Here is a 21,964-nt window from a genome sequence, read left to right on the forward strand (position 1 = left end):
ATGCAGGAATCTTTTTCCCAAACCCACAACCCTGAGATTGAGAGTCTCAAGTTTTACTAGCTGAGCCATCCCAGCAGACAAACGGCACCTTCCTCTTAGGAGATACAGATGGATTTGCAAAGAGAATCTAGGACTCTGGGCAAGCAACTGCAATGCTTGTCCTCCTTCTAAAACAAAAGATTTTATAAACAGCAACAATCCTAAGTGGTTACGAGCGTTCACTTATATAATCTATTGTCTTGGACTGACATGATGTTGTATTTTGATTTAAAAGAAAAGAATAAAGACCATTGCTCTTACCACTGTGAAGAAAATGCTATGAGGTTTTGGGTTTTCTTTTTAGTTTATTTTTTATTTTTTATTTTTTTTAGAAAAACCTTTATTGATTTACATGAATAAAAACCATAACAGATAACAATCATCATTGCATTTATATAAGCTTAACCACAATTCATCACAAGAATTCATAGAGTTTGCAAAAAAAAAAGGAAAAAGAAAAAAGAAAAAGGGAGAAAAAGAAAAAAAACAGGAGAAATAAAAAGGGAAGAGAAAAGGGAAAGGAAAAGAAAAAAGGAAAAAGGAAAATGGATATATAGATAAGGTAGAATAAAAAGAAATAGAAAAGAGTTAACAAGAACGTTGAGACTCAAAAAGAAAAAGAGAGGAGTCCCAAGAAATACAAGAAGAAAAAAGGTAAGTCCAAACAGGTAAGTCACTACTTCCACCGCTTCTTCGTACAGTTACAATCGTAGTACGTAGTCTGTCTTTTTGTAAATATCGTAGTTATATCAGTAGTCAGTTTACAAGTCTTCTAATTCCAGTTCTCACGTCCGACAAGATCATTCGAGGCACAACCGAATTTTTGTCCCCTTGCCATATTTCCCCAGGTATTCATTTAAACATTCCCATTGTTTTCTAACTTTGTTTTTGGGTTTTTGATGGATTATATCCGTTAGTTTTGCTAGCTCTAAGTACTCACACACTTTGTCAACCCATTGTCCTTTAGATGGGATGTTAGTACTCTTCCAATTGCTGGCTATTAGCAATCTTGCAGCCGTTGAGGCGTACAAAAAAATACTTTTTTTTTCACTCGGTATGTTATTATTCAAAATGCCTAATAAATACATTTCTGCTTTTTTTACAAATGAGGTTTTTAGTAGTTTTTTGATTTCCTCATGAATTGCTTCCCAAAAATTTTTAATCATCGGGCATGTCCACCATATGTGAAACAAACTGCCGGAGGCTGCATTGCATCTCCAGCATTTGTTACTTAGAAATTTGTTTATCTTAGCCAATTTTTCCGGGACCATATACCACCTATAGTGCATCTTTATATAATTCTCTCTCAACGTATAGCAAGCAGTAAAATTTATATCTTTTGACCAAAATTTTTCCCAGTTTTCATGTGGTATTTCATAACCTAGGTCTTGTTCCCATTTTCTTAGCCATGTCCCTTTTTTTTCTTCTTCCTGCTCACTCTCACCTAGCAGCTTGTAAACTTTTGCTATGATCTTATCGTTATTAAATAATATTTCCTTTTCAAATTTAGTTATTTGAGTATTAATTCCCCGTGATTTAACATCTTTATCGTATGTAGCCTTCAATTGGAAAAATTCTAACCAGCTTATCCCTAATAATTTTAGATCCTCGTATTTTTTTAGGTTGGTGGTCCCTTCTTTATTTTCTATCAATTCTCTGTAGGTCGGCCACAGTTTTTTCTTGTTGCACCTCAGCATGGCATTAGCCTCTACTGGGGATACCCATCCGGGTAGTTTATTCGTAATCTTTTCTTTAGTTCTATCCCACACCTCGAGCAAAGCTTTCCTCAAGATGTGGTTTTTAAATCCTTTATGTGCCTGTGCCTTCCCATACCATAGGTAGCCATGCCACCCGAAAACCTTGTCCCATCCCTCAATATTCAAAATTTCTGTGTTATTAAGAAGCATCCATTCTTTGAGCCAGCTCCAGCAGGCTGCTTCATAGTACCTCTTCAGGTCTGGGAGCGCCAATCCTCCTTTATCCTTTGGTTTTATTAGATTTTCCATTTTTATTCTGGCTTTCTTGCCCTGCCAGATGAAGTCAGCTAGGTCCTTCTGCCAGTCTTTAAAATGTCTAAGTCCCAAAATTATTGGGATATTTTGAAAGAGGAACATTATTTTTGGTAGAACCACCATTTTTATCATTGAGACTCGTCCCCAGATTGACAATCTTAATTTGTTCCATTTGGCCATACTGTCTTTGATTTCTTTCCATTTTTTAAGATAATTGTCTTTAAGTAAGTTGGTGTTTTTATTCGAGATCCAAATTCCCAAGTAGTTAACTTTTTTCTCTATTTTGATTCCTGTTTTCTTTACTAAATCTTCGTTGTCTTTCTCCTTCATATTTTTTGTTAACATTTTAGATTTTTCTTTGTTTAATTTGAACCCCGAGACCCTGCTGAATTCTTTCATCTTAAGTAACGCTTTCATAATACTTTCTTGGGGCGCTTCTGTAACTATTATTAGATCATCTGCAAAAGCTTTCGTCTTATAACATATTGGCCCCACGTTAATACCTTTTATCTCTTTGTCTTTTCTTAACGCCGTTAACAATGTTTCTATTACCATAATAAATAATAGGGGGGACAGGGGGCACCCCTGTCTCGTCCCTCTTTCGATTTTGAAACCTCCAGTAATTTCGTTATTAATAATTATTTTTGCCTTTTGTTCTTTATATATTGCTCTTATTCCGTTTAGAATTTTGTTTCCCAATTTTAAATTTTCGCATACATTAATCATAAAAGGCCAGGATACACTGTCGAATGCCTTTTCCGCATCGACAAGTAGCATTGCGATTTCGAGGCCTGGTTTCATATCAACATATTCCAGAAGATCTATAATTGTTCTGATATTGTCTTTTATTTGCCTTTGGGGGAGAAAGCCTGCCTGGTCTCTATCTATTATTCTGCTCAAGAAATTTTTTAGTCTATTTGATAGTATGCCAGTAAAAATTTTGTAATCTATATTTAATAGAGAAATTGGCCTGTAGTTTTTAAATGGGTTACAATTTCAAAACACCCATCCACCACTAGGCAGGGGGCCTTCTTGGCAGTGGCGCCCACACTGTGCAACGCCCTCCCATCTGATGTCAAGGAAATAAACAACTATCTGACTTTTAGAAGAGATCTGAAGGCAGCCCTCTTTAGGGAAGTTTTTAATGTTTGATGCTTTATCGTGTTTTTAATATTCTGTTGGGAGCTGCCCAGAGTGGCTGGGGAGACCTAGCCAGATGGGCAGGGTATAAATTTTTAAAAAAATGTTGTTGTTGTTATATTCCTGAACACTTGTACTGCTCACAAAGCAACTACCAGATTTAAGGGCAAGATCAAACATATCCAGGTATGGCAATATATAAATGCCACAATTTATAAATGCTCATATTTCAGCTGAAGAGGATCCACCTAAGAACAATTTGCCAAATGCACAAAATAAAATTCAGCGTCCAAGTGGTCTCCATACCTGTACTGGTGGCCCCAGCTCCTGCGGTGGAGCAGGAATAGCATGAATAGTCAGTCGTGGGGGCAAGGGATGAGGTCGAGGTGGGCGTGGTGTCTGTCTCTCCGAAGCAGATGTTGGCTGCTGTTCCCTGGGGCTTTCCTGAGAAAATGTAGACTCTGCTGCGCCTGCGCTCCCGTCACCTTGTAACAAATAAATGTATGTTTAGAAAAAGGCATTTGTAACCCCAAACTCTGTAGCGAATCATTTCTAGTCCTTTCACTCATTTCTAGCGAATCATTTCTAGCCCTTTCACTCATCCATTTGCTGCAGTGAGGTTTTTCAAGAGTGTTTGATAGGGCGTCGTGGAATATGGATATAAAATTTACAGCATGTTACGGTTTAATATGAAAATGATATATTGTTGGTATCTAACACTGGCAAAAATGTCTAAATCTAAATCAAACAAGTGCTGGAAATGTAAAGAGAAAGAATGATATTTTTAATCATATGTGGTGGTCTTGTAGTAAGGATAAAGCTTACTGGGAAATGATATATAATGAACTGAAAAGGATGTTCAAAATAAATCTTTGGAAAAAAAGAAGAAGCTTTTCTTTTGGGAATTATAGGGACAGAACTACCTATATTATATAAAAAATTATTTATATACGCTACTACAGCAGCAATAATGCAACTTGCCCCAAAATGGAAAGAAGCAGAAGTCCCAGCAAAGGAAGAATGGATACAAAAACTGATGGAATATGCAGAAATGGCAGAACTTACTAGAGGAATAAGAAATCAAGACAACAAACTTTTTTAAATAAAAGAATGAAAATGGTTTATTGAATATTTACAGATAAATGGCAAATGGATAAAAACATTGGCAGGATTATTGTAATAACCTGCAGTTTCATACGAGTATATATTCAAAGTAGATAATTAAATGAGCAAATTAAATGAATTTGGATATGCAGAAGATATTGAAAAATAAATTTAAGGAACTGCAAAAAGAGGGGGAAGTAAGTCAAACTTTTATAAAAGAAAGAAAAAAGATATAGGGCACAATGACCGATTCCACTGCACAGGGCGCGGAGCCGGGGGGGAGGTGAGCTGCAGGGTAGGGGTGTCGCAATTATGACATAGTGAATCGAACAGAACGAAAGGCGCCAAATTTGGGCCTTGCACAGGGCGCCGCTGAAATTTGAAAAGCCCAAAGTCCACCCTGTTTGCTGCAATGAACTTTGTTTCATTTCATTACCAGCAAAACGGAAGCTGGGAAAAGGACCGACTTTTTGTCAAAGCGGAATTACAACAGGACACATTGCTTCCTTTCCTTCCTCTGCCCCTGCAACCCCAGAAACACAGAATTCAGTGAAAATGAGCTATACCACAATTTTGAGAGTCAGCTGCTCGCTGGCTGCTTTCCCCTCCAGCGATGCTCTCTTCCGTTTCTGTACTGGGGTCCATTCCATCAGTCCCCTGAAACAGACCATCAGAAGATCCGCGGTATTGACAGCTTCTTAAATTACTTTCTCTTTAAGATTTTACAATCCCTCCTTTTAACCTCACAAACTATCTGCTGTGCTTTAAACCAGCCAGCAAGCTACAACCTACATTGCTATTCCCGCAACTACCTCTCGTCTTCCATTTGCTTTGAGAAACATTTTCTCCTTGGGATCAAACTAGACGCACTCTCAGTTTAAGCATGACAACGACCTGGTCAACGCCAAACATACAATTTTGCCTGCTGTTTTTACCTCTGCATCGTCCGCTTCATAGCCATCATTGCCATCAACGCTCCCAGTGCCTTCGTTGCTATCATCACCTTCATCACCCATTCCTGTGTCTTCATCTTCATCATCCTCGTCATCTTCTTCCTCGTCTTCATACTCCTAATGCAACAATTAACATTTGAGAAATTAAACAGGCCCATTTTAAAAATTTGCTCACAATCATTTCCTTTTTTGTATGAAGAAAAGTGGGACGCAGTGTGAGGAATGAAACAGGACTGGGCTCTTGCACGGAGCTGCGGATTATTAACAGGGATTTAGAAGTTTTGGTCCTCGGTTGCGGTGTGTGAGGGGGAAATGCTCTTAGAGTAAGGAGTACAAAAGTGTTGCTGCCTTCTGCATCTGAGTCAAATTCATACATTTTAATGGCGGCATCAGCTGCAGCCATGGTGTACTCAACCTACACAACTCTAGACCCCTCTTCCAGACTCCTAGGTACCTGATAATAATCAAGAACTGTATTTTTTATTTTAAAAAAGGGGGGGGGAGGGAAACCAAAATATCATTTTACATTATCTGCAAACTATATCCGATTCAGGTAGTAAATATTTAACGCTTAGGGGAACAGTAAATATTTTAAAATACACAGCCTTCTTTTTCTTGGTGTGCACCGAAGATATAGAGTTTAAGGTGAACTGCCTTATTGGCCTAGAAAAAAAAGGACTCATCTGCTAGTCTAAGGCATTTTAAGATGTGCAATACACACATTTACAGTGAATGCAAAACAACAACAACAACCCACAACCAATATCAAACACTCTCAAAAAACCTCAGACTGTAGAGCCCTAGTAATTTATGTGCAACGAGTGAGTAGCAACTTATGCTGGGTAGAGACATCATTTTTATTTTACAAAACACACACACACACATACTTCTGCTTCGCCATCGTTTTCTTCATCCTCATCCTCTTCATCGTCGCTGTCGATAACAATGACATCATCTCTCTTGCCCTGGCCATCCTGGGACGATGCTGTATTCTGCTGATCTGACTGAAGATCTATTGGTAGGGACTGAGAAGTCTCCTCACTGTCTTCCATGGGAGTATAGTCCCCTTGTGTTACACCCTAAGTCAAGACAAATCTAATAAAACCCAAAGTAATGCCAACAGGAGGAGTACCTCCAGGATTTATAGCTATTTGCCATATGCTGATATTATATAAAAAAGTCTATGTGATCCAATTTTGAGCCAGAATTTCTAGTCTGCCAACCAGAAAGACTTAAAAGGAGCATGTCAATACTCAGGATCCTATTTGAAACAAAATAAAAAAAATTCCTTCCAGTAGCACCTTAGAGACCAACTAAGTTTGTCATTGGTATGAGCTTTCGTGTGCATGCACACTTCTTCAGATATCTGATATATTTCCATATCTGAAGAAGTGTGCATGCACACAAAAGCTCATACCAATGACAAACTTAGTTGGTCTCTAAGCTCCAGAAGCAGCAGCAGCAGCAGCTCACACCACCAATGAAGGTCAGAATCCTCCCATGACATATGCATGAGATGCAAAATGTTCCTCTGGTTTGAGGAAGACTTGCTTACTTCTCCAATGGAATCCTGAGAATCCTGATTGTAGGCTTGAGTTTCTATTTCTCCATCTGTGCTTTCTTCTGCAGTCACTTCCTCCTGAAACATGACGTCAATTTGTTACACGAATTTAAGTGACAGATGATGGGGAAAATGTCAAGATCACCTGCAATGCGTGCCATGCATATAATGTTCTACCTGAGTTTCTTCACCGTACAAGGCAAATAGACAGCAGCAAATCTTTAAGCAACTGTTCCACCTATCTACGAGAACCAACTCAAAATTCACTCTAAAGTCAATGCTTTACATCCTATGTAATTATGAACAGAACAACAAGAATAAAAACCCAATTAACAAGAAGAGGATTTTTCACATCTTCCATAGTTCACTATTGCACAAATGTGATTCTTATTTACACTAAGGCCTTGCTCAAAATAGATCGTTTGACCTGCAGCTACTTGATTACTCATTATTTGATGTCTGGCAGCTGAAAGTGTGTCATGATTTCAGTGAAAAGCAGGCCTGGCTCGCCCATTGACTCCACGGCGCCTGGGCGATCAGGGGGCGCCGACGGGCGCCCCAGCAAGTGGGGGAGCTGCCCGGCGGCCTCCCTTTTCCCTCCACCAGCCGCGCCGGGAGAGCAGGGAGGTAAGCGAATGGAACACGGGCACTAGGACCCTGTTCCGCTCTGCAGCGCCAGGGTCATCCCTCACCCCGGCACTGCGTTTCATTGGTAGAAGCGACGCCACATGGCAGCACCTCTACCACTGAAACACAGCGCCCTGTTGGCGGGAAGGAACCCGGCACAGCCCAGCCTGCTCAGCCACCCCGGCCCGCTGGGAGAAGGGAGGAAGGCCGCGCAGAGCAGCGGCACCCCTCCCCCACTCAATCCGGCATCGGACAGGCGGGCGGCCTCCAGCACAGCGTGGCACGCTGTGAGGCACGGGGGCCACTGTGAGGCTCCCGCTGCCCGGCACACCAGGTAAGAGTTTTCCTTTTTTAAAAAAAAAAAAGAGTGGGGGGCGGCGACGAGGGATCCCTGCACCAGGGCGCCTGATGACCTTAAGACGGCCCTGGTGAAAAGTATTACATTTGAAAAGACACCAAGTACGATGTTTAGGTATCTCTGGACCAAAGTAGACGTGGTGTTAATTCCATGAATGTAATTCAAATTGCATGTTATTTGGCATGTACATAGAAGATCGGGGCAAAGATGAGCAGCCTCAGGGCTCTTTCGTGACCAAGTTCCTGACCAAGGATCCTGTCTCTACAGCTGCTACCTGCATTTCTAAGGAAGCCTTCATTGGTGGCAATGAAATATCTCTCGGAAATGGAAATAGCAGCTTTGAAGAGGGAATTTTTGTCAAGGCAACGGAAGGGAGAAATTCCCCGTCCCCCATTCCCAACGCTGCTCAGCCTTTCCTCAGCACCTGATATTTACGTAACAAAAAATGTGCACACAATTCACATCACTTCTCGTTTGACCCAGTGAAGGTTTGCACACACCATACAGGTATCATGGAAATTTGCACACTAAAAATGAGAAGCCTGCAGTCAAATACGAGCAGAACAACCCAACCTAGCCAACAGAACCTGCCAATTGTGTTTGACACTGGGTGATGTGACAGGTTTGTCACCGACCATTCCAAATGCTTCAGAGCTTTTAAAAGCCAGCTTTCTGGGGCAGTTTCCCCTCTTCTCCTAGCCCAGTTGCAATACCTATAACCAAACACAACTGTTCTTCTTACAAACCTCTGGCCCAACTCTTTGAACACTTCTCATTTTCTTTGCAATAGGCATATCAACCATCTCCTCAGGAATTTGGTCCGAGTTTTCAACTGTGCTATCATCTTCTTCCTCCCGGGAGCGTTTGGGTAAAGAAGAACTTGGTGTAGCTGAAACTTAAGGAGAAAATTTCATTAAATTCAAAACACACTTTGCCCAAGACACAAAGAAAAACAAATGATTGTGGCTTTCTTTTTTTGAGGAGCACCTTGAAGACTGATGCTGGCACTTTAAAATTATTTCTTCCAATTCAAAATTATATATTTAAATAAAAACCAAAGATTATTTAGTGCTTTCCCTAAGTCTACAGAAGCAAAACTGGCCAGGTAAAGCCCTTAATGCTTCTAATTTAGGAAATTTAACCAACCTGTGACAAATACTGCTGTCGAAGTAGACGGTCTTTCTATCTGTGAGCTCTGCACCACCTCCAAAATTGTGGGGGATGGATCTTGAGTGGCTGGTTCTATCTGAGGATGGCTCTGCTGAGTGGGCTGAACAAAAGCTGTCGCCTGAGTTTGCTGCTGAACTGTCAAGATGGGCTGGGAGAGAGAAGTCTGGACATTGGGGCTTGTGGAGCGCACAGATCCACTTGTGCTTCCATAGACTGGAACATGCTCGACTGGTCCTTCCGACTGCATAGCTGAAATAAAATTGTTGTAACCGTTAGTTCCAGCCACATAATATTCAACTTTTTCAAAAATGAGAAAGCTATAGCTGTGGCCTGCGGTTCAGATTGGTACCCAGCACTGACAACAGAAACAAGTGAAATGCTTCACAACCTATAGACTAGGGGACAGTCCTTTCTACAAACCATAATTGTGTATTTCAGCTGTATGGAAGTTAACATGCATGCTACTTTAATGAACATGACAAACCCATCGCCTGCCTACTACAGCATTATTCTTTTCTATTAACTACCTTTGAGAAGACAAACAGATCTAGGCATTTCTGTGTACTGTTCCTCACTTCCTGTTTCTTTCCCTTCGGCATTTTCAAAATTCAAATTGGTTTTTGCAACTACAGTGGAAGTTTTCCATTTCTACAAAAAGCAATATAGATTTTCAGGGTTTCATTTTTAAAAAGAGCACTGAGGTTCCACAAAATCCTTGATATAGGAACATCCCAAGAACCAGGATTGCAACCATGAACATTCCACTCCAGGGCCAGTGCTTTTTTTCTTCTTCTAAAAAGTGATTTGGTGTACTCTCATTTTGACTCAAGAAAATCACCATTTTATAATTCAAATCAGGAAAAATAAATACAGTAAATGGACAAAAGTACAAAGATCCACAAAATGTTTAGGGATATGTGTCCCCCTGCATCCTCCCAGAAAAAAGCACTACCTAAAGCACTTTATGTTATAATGTTCATTCTATCGAATCCCAACCTCAACCATCAGAAGAGTTTCCTCACTTTATGAATTGAATGGCCTCACAAACAGTACAGGAGGCAAAATATGCCTCTGTGTTCTAATGCTTCTGATGCAGTGGCCCATAGAATCCTAGAAATTACACATAAAAAAATTACTATCCAGCATATACCATGTTAAGCCTTTTGATCAGTAATGTACCTTCCTGAGTTTCCACCTGTGTTGTTGGCATAACTGTGGCTGTTGGGGTAGATGTAGGATTTGTGACAGTTGTTGGAGTCAGCATTGGGCGGATGCTGGCCCTTGGGGTCGATTTGTTCCCAGCTATTGCAGCTGCTGTCACTTTGCTTGGAGTAGATACAACAGGAGTTGGTTTGATGTTGGCTGTCGGTGGATCTGAAGTACTAGCACTAGATAAAAGACAAAGTTGTATGTGTTAGATATTATTCTAAATATATGCAAATAAGTACAATGTAACCAGTCTTCACTGGAGTAATGTGTAGAAAGGTAAAGGTAAAAAGGTAAAGGACCCCTGGATGGTTAAATCCAGTCAAAGGTGACTATGGGGTTGCAGCACTCATCTCGATTTCAGGCCGAGGGAGCTGGCGTTTGTCTGCTGACAGCTTGCCAGGTCTTGTGGCCAGCACGACTAAACCAGTGCAATAGGACATTGTGACGAGTGCCAGAGCCCATGGAAATGCCGTTTACCTTCCTTCCACAGCGGTACCTATTTATCTACTCATGCTGGTATACTTTCGAACTGCTAGGTTGGCAAGAGCTGGGACAGAGCAACAGGAGCTCATTACCACTGTGGGGATTCGAACCGCCGACCTTCCGATCGGCAAGCCCAAGAGGCTCAGTGGTTTAGACTGCAGTGCTACCCGCATCCCTAATGTGTAGAACAGACGGGGCTATAATGTATAAAATGTCTAGGCTCCCCAATTAGCCCATTCCCGTCTACCAGTCCCACAGCTGATCAAGCCCCCAGGAGAGGGCTTTGTTAAATGGCTGCCCACCCTTCAGTGGAGCAGTTAACAAAGCCCCACCCCCCGCCTCTTACCTGATCAAGACAATTTGAGCACAGGCCGGCAGGTGGGAAGTGAGCTCTGCTGCCAGTGGCCGGGGAGCTACAATATATCACTAGCTCAGAAAGTCGGAAACTCGTATTGCGGCATGACTGTCATACAATTAATTTAGTATCGCCCTGTGCCAGTAGCAGCTTAAAAAACAAGTGTGGGAAGGATCGAGAGTATGAAAGAATGAACACAAGAACTCACATTCCTCTGTCACCTGCAGCAGGAGTTGACTTAAGGGTAATCTGTCTCTGCTGTTCTGGAGCCTATTGGACAAAATGCTTCAGTAAGCTACAGGATTCAAAATATCAGTGCAAATGATTGTATGAAATAGCACCTAAGTCTTGCATTCTACTGAATTATTCTCAGAATATTGACGTTTGTGTTTTTATTTATTGAGACAATGAATTCTGAGAAGGCGGTGGACTATTCTTCACTGGAAGTTTTAAAGCAGAAGTTGGATTTTCATCTGTCATGGACTACATGGACATGGAGGTTGGATTAGATTTCCCCTAGGGCCCCTTCCAACTCTACAATTCTATGATTCTATGCCACCTTCCAAAATCCATACCCCTCAACCACCACAACCGATGTAGTGGCAGCTTTAGTGGATGGGAATTTGGTATCAAACTACAAAACTAGAGCTGCACAAATTGTCTACCTCAGGGGTTCCCAACAAAATTTTCTCGAGGACCCCTCATCGAGCCGCTATTGTGACAAGGACCCCCATTAATTCCTAATCCTAAAATTAAAAAGTGAGAGCCAAATTAAGACTTTTTATATTTTATATCTATACGTTTTTTACAGTTCTTCCTCTTCATCTGTAGGCCTTTGTCGTTTTAACAAACCACTTTTTAACCAACGGTCCATTTTTAACTACGCGAACTGTAGCTTCCGCGAAAAACAACGCTTTGTTTACAAACACTACTGTTTTGCAAAGAGGCAGCGCGCGCCAGGGAGGAGGGAGGGGAATGGAGAAGACAGAGTACCTGCGCAGTAGCGCACAAATGAAGCCGACACGCGCAAAGCATCTTGGGGAGGTGAGCCTTAGTAGAATGCGCACGCTGCCTCTTTGCAAAACAGTAGTGTTTGTAAAGCGCCACCTAACGGCATACAGCAGAACTACTGCCTCTATCTAATTCTAGTTTTGCGCTAGACTCTGCTCATGCAGGAAGCGGCCAAAACAAAAAATCTGTTATCATACGAAATATATTTTATTTTTTATTCTAATAGCATCTTGCGGATCCCTCTGGCATAGCTCGCGGACCCCTGGGGGTCCGCGGACCACCTGTTGGGAACCACTGGTCTACCTTATCAGTTTTTTTAAAAAAAGAAGGTAAAGGACCCCTGGACAGTTAAGTCCAGCCAAAGGCTACTATAGGGTTGTGGCGCTCATCTCGCTTTCAGGCCAAGGGAGCCGGCGTTTGTCCACAGACAACTTTCCGGGTCATGCGGCCAGCAGGACTAAACGGCTTCTGGCGCAACGGAACACCGTGACGGAAACCAGAGCACATGTAAACGCTGTTTACCTTCCCGTTGCAGCGGTACCTATTTATCTACTTGCTCTGGTGTGCTTTCGAACTGCTAGGTTGGCAGGAGCTGGGACAGCAACGGGAGTTCACCCTGTTGCGGGGATTCGAACCGCTGACCTTCTGATCGGCAAGCCCAAGAGGCTTAGTGGTTTAGACCACGGCGCCACCCACGTCCCTACCTTATTGGTAGATTCTGCTGGCTCATCTCGCTGCTCGTGGTGCCTCTCTTGCTGCTCTCGGAGCTCTCTCTCTAGGCGGCAAATGCGGCCTTCATACTGCGATTTAAGTGCGCTCATCCGCACTTCCAACTCAGTCTTCTGCTCTTCCAGTGCACCGCTCTTTTGTTTCCACTCCTCGCTTTCTTTGGTCAGCTGTTCCTTCGCACCTTAATTAAAGTATAGGAAGGCAAATATCCTCACTGTGAAAGTCCTTACCATGTCTCTTTATACAGGAATTTCGGGAACAGCTTTTTCATGAAGAACTCTGTCCCTGCAGGTCCCCTAATATCCAACATTTCCATTTTAGCATGGTGTTATGCAAATGTTCAAGAGCTACATTGAGAGGGGACTGGGATGAGGACCCCCTCCAATCCAAAATCCATGTCGGGTATTATATCTGCACAGTGGCTTGAGCATGTAGGCTCAAACCATGCAAGCAGAACACCACTCAAGAGTATGCTGCCTGCAAGGTTCCATCAACATGTGGTGTTGACCTCTCTATATAGGGCCCTTGCATTAACAGAATACTGGCACTAATCACAAAAGACTCCTACCCAGACGAGGGGCTGGCTCAAATCTGCCATCTCTGGGAGAAAAGTGTCCCTTAATTCTGGCTCTACCAAGAAACCAGAGTCTGCAAACAGCTCTTGGCTAATCAGTAAACAGATATAACTGCTTTTCTCCTCTTCATACTTACAGCACTTAGCTTAGGAGAAGGAAGATTTTTTCTGGCAGGTTCCTGCAACTAGGCCCATTAGTCCTGCTGGGACAACAGGCTCCCAGTTCTATTTCTACTGTGAAATAATGCAGCATCCAACGCATGGCCATCAGATGGGCTTGTGTGCTGGCACAGTTCCCTATCCCCTTGCCAAATACAACTCCTGATTATCTGGATAGGGCTAAGCCAAGTTCACAACAGCAGCGGCAGCTAAAGGATGGAATATTTAGGAGAAGAAAATAGGATTAGATATGATGTCATGCGCATCTGTCTGTTTATATACACACAATTTTGAAATCCTTTTGTGAACCTGACGAAGTGGACTCTCTCTTACGTAAGCTTCTACCTTGATCAAGTAGCTGGAACCTTGCACAACGTAAAAACCTTACGCCAAAGAACTAAAAATGGCCACTGCTTCGAAAGAACTGCCAGGCAATTCACCTGCTAACTGTGCAATCCTCTGCTTGGCAGCCAGAAGCGTCTTCTTCATCTTCTCCTCCTTCTCAGCAACCTGCTGCCTGAGCTGCTCCTCTTGTGATGTTTTTTCCTGTAGATCTTGCTGAAGACGGGAAGCGTCTGACTGAAGCTGGGCTACCTGTTCCTGGAGATTTTTTACTTCGGTGTCCTTCTCGCCGAGCGTCTACAGAAAGCAAGACATGGTAACTTTAGGATTCAGAATTGCTTTCAATCGCTGGGTGATTTGTGAAGTAGTGCAAGTTTTCTATGAGAAGATCCTAGACAATCTAAGAGCTCTAAGAGCACAGGATGTTTGAATCTGAGTATATTGTAAAGGTAGCTTCTCTCTGTGATGGAGCATTCTCTGAAACACTTATAAACGATTTTCTATGCCATTTTTTTTTTTTTTTACCACTACCTACTCTTCCCCAATGATTTCAGGGCAGCACACCTGGGAATATCCCTTTAAGGCAGATTAAGCTGAAACAGGACGACTGGGCCAAACCTCACAGCCATCCAGGGATCTGAACTTGGTCCCCCATCATACAAGCACAACATCCCACTTCAGTCTTTTTAATAAGCTGATTATTCATTTTGGGAGTTGGCTACAGACACATATGGACCTCGGAAAAGTCTCTCCCACCTTCTGTAAATTTTCAATCTGTCCTTCCAAGGCTTTTATCTTGGTCTCAGCTTGGCTCAGAGCTTCTTTCACTTCTTGAATTTCTTTGTCTGAAACATGTTGCTCTTGCTGTTCTGCAGAAGACGAAGTTGATGCTTCTGCAATCACCTAAAATTTTGGAAAGTAAACATCTGTGTTAGTGAATAGGATCGGTATTATGCAAGCTATTAACCAAAATTACAGCAGATTGTACATCCAATTTTTTATATATATATATATATATATATATAAAATCTCCTGCCCATCTGGCTGGGTTTCCCCAGCCACTTTGATCGGCTGCCAACAGAATATTAAACAGAATAATACTTCAAACATTCTACATTCCTGCAGCCTACCCAGACTAAAGCACAATGAAGACTAGCTGAATTTACAAAAATCTAATATGGAAGAGCTCTTCCATTTTTACTTATCAGAAGTTAAAACCTACCTTGTCGTGTTGTGCTTTCAGTTCTTCATACTGAGTCTTGTATCTACGTCCAATTTTCTTGACCTGTGTTATCGTTTTAACTTTCTCTTGGATGTCAGCCAGTTTAATGTCTAAATCTTTCTGAAGGGCATCCTTTTCAGTTTTCGTTTTTGCCAGATCTTCCCGGAGGGTCTGGACCAGATTCTGACTTGTTGTCAGTGAAGCATTTGACCTTGACAAAAAGTGAAAGAACTTCTAACACAACGGAAACCAAAGAGAGCTACTTTCTGTATACTTCTGCCTTTTATTATTGGAAAATGTGAGCAGTTTAAAAGAGGTATGAAAATAAAAATTAAGGGTCCTTGCTTATGGTATCTGAATCCACTGCGGCTGCTGCTACTACCAGCACCTGTGCTAAAGGCTGAACAAATATATCAGGATTAGAATTGTCAAGTCACCCCATTAACTGCTGAACAAGAACTTAATGTTTATAGGAACGGGTGCTTCTACCATCAAGCATTTGGCGTCTCCAAAATCTTAAGACAATCCTTGAAATTTACCTTGCAATTTCTGCTTTAAGCCTGCCTATGTCTTCACTCATCTGCTGTATGCGTTTGGTGTTGACCTCCTTCTCTGAAAGAAGCTTCCGATACTCTTCAATATCTGTATCTTTTTGTTGGCTCAATAAATGCTGCAAGAAGAAATTTACCTATGTGAGAGCGCTCTCTCTCTCTCTCTCTCTTTTACAATTTATCTTATTCCTCTGGTTTCTTTCATATATTTATATTGCACTTAGTATCAGAAGGGTATTCTATAAAGTGGTTTATAGAAAGATAACAAATACAAATATATAGCTATACATACACAATGAAACTAAAAAACAAAACTACAAAATATAAAATACCCACAAAGCAAAAAACACACAGCAACACACATTCTGAAAACTTCACGAGATTCAGGACTGCTGCCTACCTGTAATATTTAATTTATTGTAGCTATCCCTCCTCATGCCATTTAGCTTTTCTTCAATGCTTCCCTTCTTTCTATCTAAGCAAAAGTGTAAATGTATTTGCCCCAAATCTTATACCATATCTATTTGTCTTATTTCCCTATGAGCCCCTTTTCTTGTTCTTCTATTATGTAACATTTTCACCTATCTTGGAGTGGGGACTTCCTTATTGTACTCTGGAGAAATGTCCTGTTGAGGCATTGCAAAATAATAGTCCTTGAATCCAAGGTAAGCTCACCTGGGTCCGGGCTTTCCAGCGTTTGACATCCTCTTCCAAAAGCTTCTTCTCTGCTTGAAGCATCCCACTCTTCTCGCTCAGTTCAGCATTAGACTCTTGCAAAGGCAAGATATCAGCTTCCAGTTTACGCACCTGAACACATAACGGTTTAGAAGTTACTTCGAGTGACTTTGCTTCCTGGTACAGCCAAAATCTTCACATCCAGAGTTTAACGTCGTGTCTCAGTGAATGATCAGCTCCTTGATTTGAAACTTTCAAAGGTCTCAAATTACTGTAGGTTGAAAATTACGATTTGACACAGTAGGAGCCAAGTGTATATTCTGTAATTTCTCATTTTGTTCAATAATTTGTGATTTTCAGTGTTTTAGGATTTTGAAAGCTAGATTTAAAATTCATACTGACTTTTGCTTGCATTTGCTGCAGTTCCTGTTCCAGTCTCTCTTTCTCCTCCCTCAGCATCTTGTTGGTTTCTATCAAAACATTCATGGTCTCAGTCTTCTTCATTAGTTCTTCATGCTGAGCAATTGTTTTCGCTGTCACCTAAAATTCAACACAATAGTGAAATCCCAAACATGTGTATCAATATCTATGTTTTCAGGAAGATGCGACCTGGAGGGCTATTGTAATTTCCTTGGGAAACTTTTAAGTGCATTCATTAACACTGTTAACTCGGCAAAGTTAACTGTCAGAGCGAGGAATATATATATATATACAGTGGTACCTCTGGATATGTACCTGATCCGTTCTAGGGTGGGCCGTTCTCACCCCGAAAAGTACATATCCGGAGTGGCGCATCCACGCATGCACAAAGCACCGATAGAGCGCTTCTGTGCATGCGGCCGAACCCGGAAGTAAACACTTCCGCGTCTGCCGCGTACTTAAGCTGAAAATACGCAATCTGAAGCGGACGCAACCAGAGGCATGACTGTATATATTATAAAGGGTAAAAAAAAAGGTAAAGGACCCCTGGACGGATAAGTCCAGTCAAAGGCGACTATGGGGTTGCGGTGCTCATCTTGCTTTCAGGCCGAGGGAGCCGGTGCTTGTCCACAGACAGCTTTCCGTGTCATGTGGCCAGCATGATTAAACCACTTCTGGTACAACGAGACACCATGACGGAAACCAGAGTCCATGGTAATCTAACAAGTTTCTCCTACTCCAGGCTCTTACCAGGTTTCTGTACTGATCAGGCTCTGGCCCATTACATGAATCCAGTGGTTTTAAAACTATCTATAGCTCTATCAACAAACATCTCTGCTGCACAAACATTCTGAAACATCTGTTTGTCACAGTCAGTTCACGTAGAACAGTAGCCTGAGTTTTGACCCATATGAATTGTGGGTTCGCTGCATGAACACAGCCCACACTCCTTGTGGCTTTGCAATGCAGAGGAAGGAACTGACCAGTGGTCTTCCAGGGAGTCTTGGCCACCACTGCCAATCTTCTCAAGAGGAATCTCATTGTTTTCTAAAGAAGCCAGCTTAAATCTATAAGCATTCATCTTCACTTCAAACACCAGATGTTTTGGCACAGGCAAATTATCTCAGATTCTTTGTAAGTAACAATAGTTGTGTTTCTGAAATCAAGCCAGAGGTGTTCTCCAGATATTACCAACAAAACAAGCAGCACTTCTAATAAACTGCATGTCTGTCAACAGGACAGGAATGTTACTTCCGTTAACTTCTAACCAAAGGTGACCACGGGCACACGCATACATACCTGCACTTTCTCTCTCTCTGCATTCAGACTTTCCTGCAGCTGTTGGAGCTCCCTTTCCAAATGTTCCACCCTCTGGCGGTACCGTAAGCTCTCCACCTGAGCCACCTCAAACCTCGTTTCTGCAATCTCCTTTTCTCTGCGTATGAACCTGTGGTGGAAAGCAGCACTACTTGAGATTAAATGCCTCGACCAAATACTGTTTAGCCTGCAAAGCTAAAATTTCTAGGTTTTAAAGAGAAGTTGGAAAACATGACCCCCTGGGCTAATCGATATTGGGATTTGTTTCAGCCCTATAATGTTATTACAGGCAAATGCAGACACAGTGCGAGATCATATAGTTTAGGATCTGAAAGTGGCTGGTCAGACTGTGTTAACTATCCTAGGTTACCAGTGTGTGTGTGTGTGTGTGTGTGTGCATTGCTACCCTTGGTTAAGGTTTAAACCATGTTTCTGAATTGGAGTTTAGGAGCACCCTTCAGTTACCAACAGCCACATAAGATACCCAAGATGTAGAAGACACATGGGGCGAGGATTTGAGTGCAAGAAAGGACTGTGTCTACAATCCTGCTACTTCTTCCTGATCCCTAGAATATGGCTCTTTCAACAGCTTCAGAAAAATCACAATTGTTTCAATGAAGGCAGGAAAGCAAACCGGATTCTTGAAGAGCCACCCGCTTACCACAAAAGCCTACCCCCTTGCTTTCGACCACAAAGGTGGAGCAAAATCCCAACCCGATGATCTTCTATACCAATAGGAAGAAGTTTTGATTTTGTCAAATCTGCTCAAATACTAGGCATTTCAAAAATCCCCCTGAAACATTTGCAAATGGGCCCTGAAGCAAGGCACACCTAATATTTTGTTGGGAGTCACCCAGAGTGGCTGGAGCAGCTTCTAACAGTAATAATAATAAAGATGGTGCTCCCCCCAGATGTTGTCAATTATAGACTTTATCATCACTCTGGGGATTTGTAGTCCAACGTTTTCTGGAGGATACCCACTTTGTGCACTCCTGAGGTTCATTACTTTGCCAATTAAATATATCAATGACAGCAGATCCATACACTAAATAACACACACACCTGAGAATTTCCACCATCTGTTCTTGTGATTTCCCTTCTTCAGTGAGAGACACATTTAATGCTCCTGGCATGCCTTCCTTCAATGAAGACATCATCTTGTCGCTGAGAGTTTCCAGCTGTTCATGCAACAGTCCGTTTTGTTTTTCTAAGTCTTCACAGCGAGAAGCAAGCTTAGAAGCTTCATCCTTTAAGAAAATATAAAAGCTGATCACTTCAGAAGATTTTATTTTATTTTTTAATGCCACCCGCTTTCAGGATTGCACATATGTGTAAAACTTGTGCAGTCAGAAAAGTTACCTTTAACATTCTCTCTCTCTCTTCCCACGAAGCTCTGCTCTCTCGCAATGCAGCTTCTGCTTTCTGGGCAGCTTCCTCAAATTGCTGCTTTATTGTGGAATTCTTAGCAACTTGTTCTTTGGCAGCCTGCAAGGCTTCAACATCAGAGGCATGAAGCATCAGCTCCCGCTCATATTTATTTTGTGCTTCCGCTGCTATCTTGGCCTGTAAAAAACACACCCAGCTATCACCACTTCTGAACTTTTAAGGAATTCAATTCACTTTATTTGGCCCCCTGCACTTTAAAGGTTCTCATTTTGTCACTAAAGTGATGTGTAAGTTTAAGTGAGGAAAAGCAAAACCCAGCTTATTCCATGCTGGTTCTCCTAAAACTTAGAATACAAGAGTTTTCCACCACTGCATTCTAGATTAGACAGATTTATTTTTTGTAGCAGGAGCCCACTGATTACATAAGCTTGCATACAAGTTCCCAAGCGATATAGCAATACAGTGTCATTCTAACAAAAAGGAGAAAGACACTGATGCTTCACATTTTCAATGAGTGCAGACCAACATGCAATAAACTAAACATTCAATTACAGTGGTACCTTGGTTTACAACCATAATCCGTTCTGGAGGTCTGTCTGTAAACCAAAACAGGTTGTAACCCAAGGCGCTCTTTTGCCAATAGGGCCTCCCCCCCCCCCAAATGGTTGTAATAATAAAAAAAGGGTTGTAATCCCAAAAAAACTTCACAAACCGGGACACACACTTCCGGGTTTGACTTGCTTGTAATTCAAAATGTATGCAAACCAGACTGTTTGCAAACCAAGATGCCACTGTACTCCTAATAGGTTAGTACAGGGAACACCATCCTGGTGCCTGGAGACTCGCTTAGTGTTCCCGAGCTACCAGAGAGCCAGCGTCAGATTGGTGGCCTTCCCTTTTTCTTTTTAGTTTTCTTTTGTTGGGGTGTGTGTGTCTTTTTTTGGAGATCGCAGGCACCTTCCTTTCCCTCTGGAAGAGCTTTTCTGAATGTGGAGGGCAGGTTGTTCACACATGGTCTCTGTGTGTAATTGAGAGAGATGTACTTGGGCAGCAAGAGATGGAGAGACGTGCTGTGTCTGTGTGTTTGATGTGTGCGAAAGAGACGGGGAGGCATTATGGACATTTGTTTTGGGTATGTGTTTAGTTTGTGAGACAGAGAGATAGGTGTACATGTGGGTGGGTGGGGGGAGGGAGGGAGGGGTATGTACTGTCTGGGGGAAGATGTATGTTGAGTATGGGGGAAGATATGTTATTAATGTGTGGTCTGCATGTATGCAGGGTCTGTGAGACAGAGAGGGAGAACTACATCATCCAAGCAGACAGTGGCAGCTATATATGGGAAGTATTTGTGTCTGTCTGTGTGCGCGCATGCGCATGGAGAAAGAATGAGACTGTATGAGAGAGAGATGCAATGTTTGCTTGTGGTCTGTGTGGTGTGTGGACATCTTGTATATTTCTCCTCAGGGTACTGGGGAATGCTCCCTGTTATTACACAGCAACAGCATTTTATGGGGGGTGGGAGGAAATTACCCCTGCTGATTTCCTAAGCAGGGGTAAGTAGCAATGACTACACTCTTTGTGTTATGCCACACACTCACAGCACTCATGTTGTGTTACACCACACACCCGTGATAGGCATTTTGCAAGTGGCACCCACACCCTTTTTCAAAACCAAAATGTGCCCACTGGTCCAAAAGAAAGGTTGGCAACCACTGGGGCTGGTACAAAAGCAGTGCGTGAGCGTACAAACATCATTTATGAGAAACACGGTCATGGAAAATCAATGGAACATAAATTAGCAACAATATCCTGCGTCTGGATAGGCCTTACAAAAACTTACTTGTTCTTGGCAGTCCCGTTTAGCATGCTGCTCGTTGGTAAGAGCTGTATTTGCCCTCTGAAGAGCTTCCTGGACTTCAGACTTCATACTGGAGAGATTTTTCTTCAGCTCGGAAAGCTATTCATTAAACATCAAGTGTCAACAATCACAAACTTTTGAAAACCATGACATTTTATAGTTACAGCTGATTGGTGCACTGAATAATCAAGTATTAAATCTGAATTTGACTTAATTCAAGGTCATCTGAGGCAGTTCTTTACTTCTACAGCAACTTCCCCAACAAAATAAGCCTTTGCATGCTTAGGGCAGATTGATATAATCATGCTTTTCATCTGAATGAAACAAACACTGTCATCACTGGCTGTTTTTCATCACATGTCGAGGAAGAAGGAAGATTTCAAAAGATCAAACTTATTTTGTGAAGACCACATCAGATAAATTGTGTGAATTAATTAACACAAGTAACTCTGTATGCCCAATGGGGTTTGGGGTGCCAGTTTTTAAGAACTGCAGCCCTGACACACACCCTCTGCATGCCACATGGCAAACAGAGAGGACTTGCAAAAGCACATGGCAAAATGGAATTAGGGTCTGTCGTTCACCAAGTTAAAGAAAACCTTAAGAATAAAAATTACACTAGATGCTCAAGTCCTTCCACAGAGAAGCCCTTTGTAGCCTGGCCAAGTTCTCTCGCTAGCTACAGTGAAAGGAAAATGTATGATGGAGA

At 42.0% G+C, this 21,964-nt stretch overlaps 1 protein-coding gene across 4 annotated transcripts in view; it reads right to left on the minus strand.

Moving 5' to 3' along the window:
* TPR (translocated promoter region, nuclear basket protein) overlaps positions 1-21,964 on the minus strand; it is a 52,660-nt gene that overhangs the window by 9,333 nt on the left and 21,363 nt on the right. For all 4 annotated transcript variants that reach the window (XR_015950946.1, XR_015950945.1, XM_035121592.3 and 1 more), the window contains exons 23-42: positions 21,238-21,354; positions 19,371-19,574; positions 19,074-19,258; positions 17,994-18,141; positions 16,677-16,814; positions 16,275-16,406; positions 15,588-15,718; positions 15,049-15,259; positions 14,583-14,729; positions 13,925-14,123; positions 12,727-12,932; positions 11,220-11,281; positions 10,144-10,352; positions 8,941-9,213; positions 8,541-8,689; positions 6,804-6,887; positions 6,136-6,327; positions 5,231-5,365; positions 4,862-4,952; positions 3,498-3,676 (exon numbers count right to left, since the gene is read on the minus strand). Coding sequence is in view for 2 of the 4 variants with exons in the window: in XM_035121592.3 (XP_034977483.1) it covers positions 3,498-3,676; positions 4,862-4,952; positions 5,231-5,365; positions 6,136-6,327; positions 6,804-6,887; positions 8,541-8,689; positions 8,941-9,213; positions 10,144-10,352; positions 11,220-11,281; positions 12,727-12,932; positions 13,925-14,123; positions 14,583-14,729; positions 15,049-15,259; positions 15,588-15,718; positions 16,275-16,406; positions 16,677-16,814; positions 17,994-18,141; positions 19,074-19,258; positions 19,371-19,574; positions 21,238-21,354 (3,192 nt within the window). In the remaining 2 variants the exon portion in view is untranslated. The remainder of the gene's footprint in view (positions 1-3,497; positions 3,677-4,861; positions 4,953-5,230; positions 5,366-6,135; positions 6,328-6,803; positions 6,888-8,540; positions 8,690-8,940; positions 9,214-10,143; positions 10,353-11,219; positions 11,282-12,726; positions 12,933-13,924; positions 14,124-14,582; positions 14,730-15,048; positions 15,260-15,587; positions 15,719-16,274; positions 16,407-16,676; positions 16,815-17,993; positions 18,142-19,073; positions 19,259-19,370; positions 19,575-21,237; positions 21,355-21,964) is intronic.

Source organism: Zootoca vivipara, chromosome 7, assembly GCF_965207765.1.
Source record: "Zootoca vivipara chromosome 7, rZooViv2.hap1.1, whole genome shotgun sequence".
In the NCBI taxonomy this organism is placed as follows: Eukaryota; Metazoa; Chordata; class Lepidosauria; order Squamata; family Lacertidae; genus Zootoca; species Zootoca vivipara.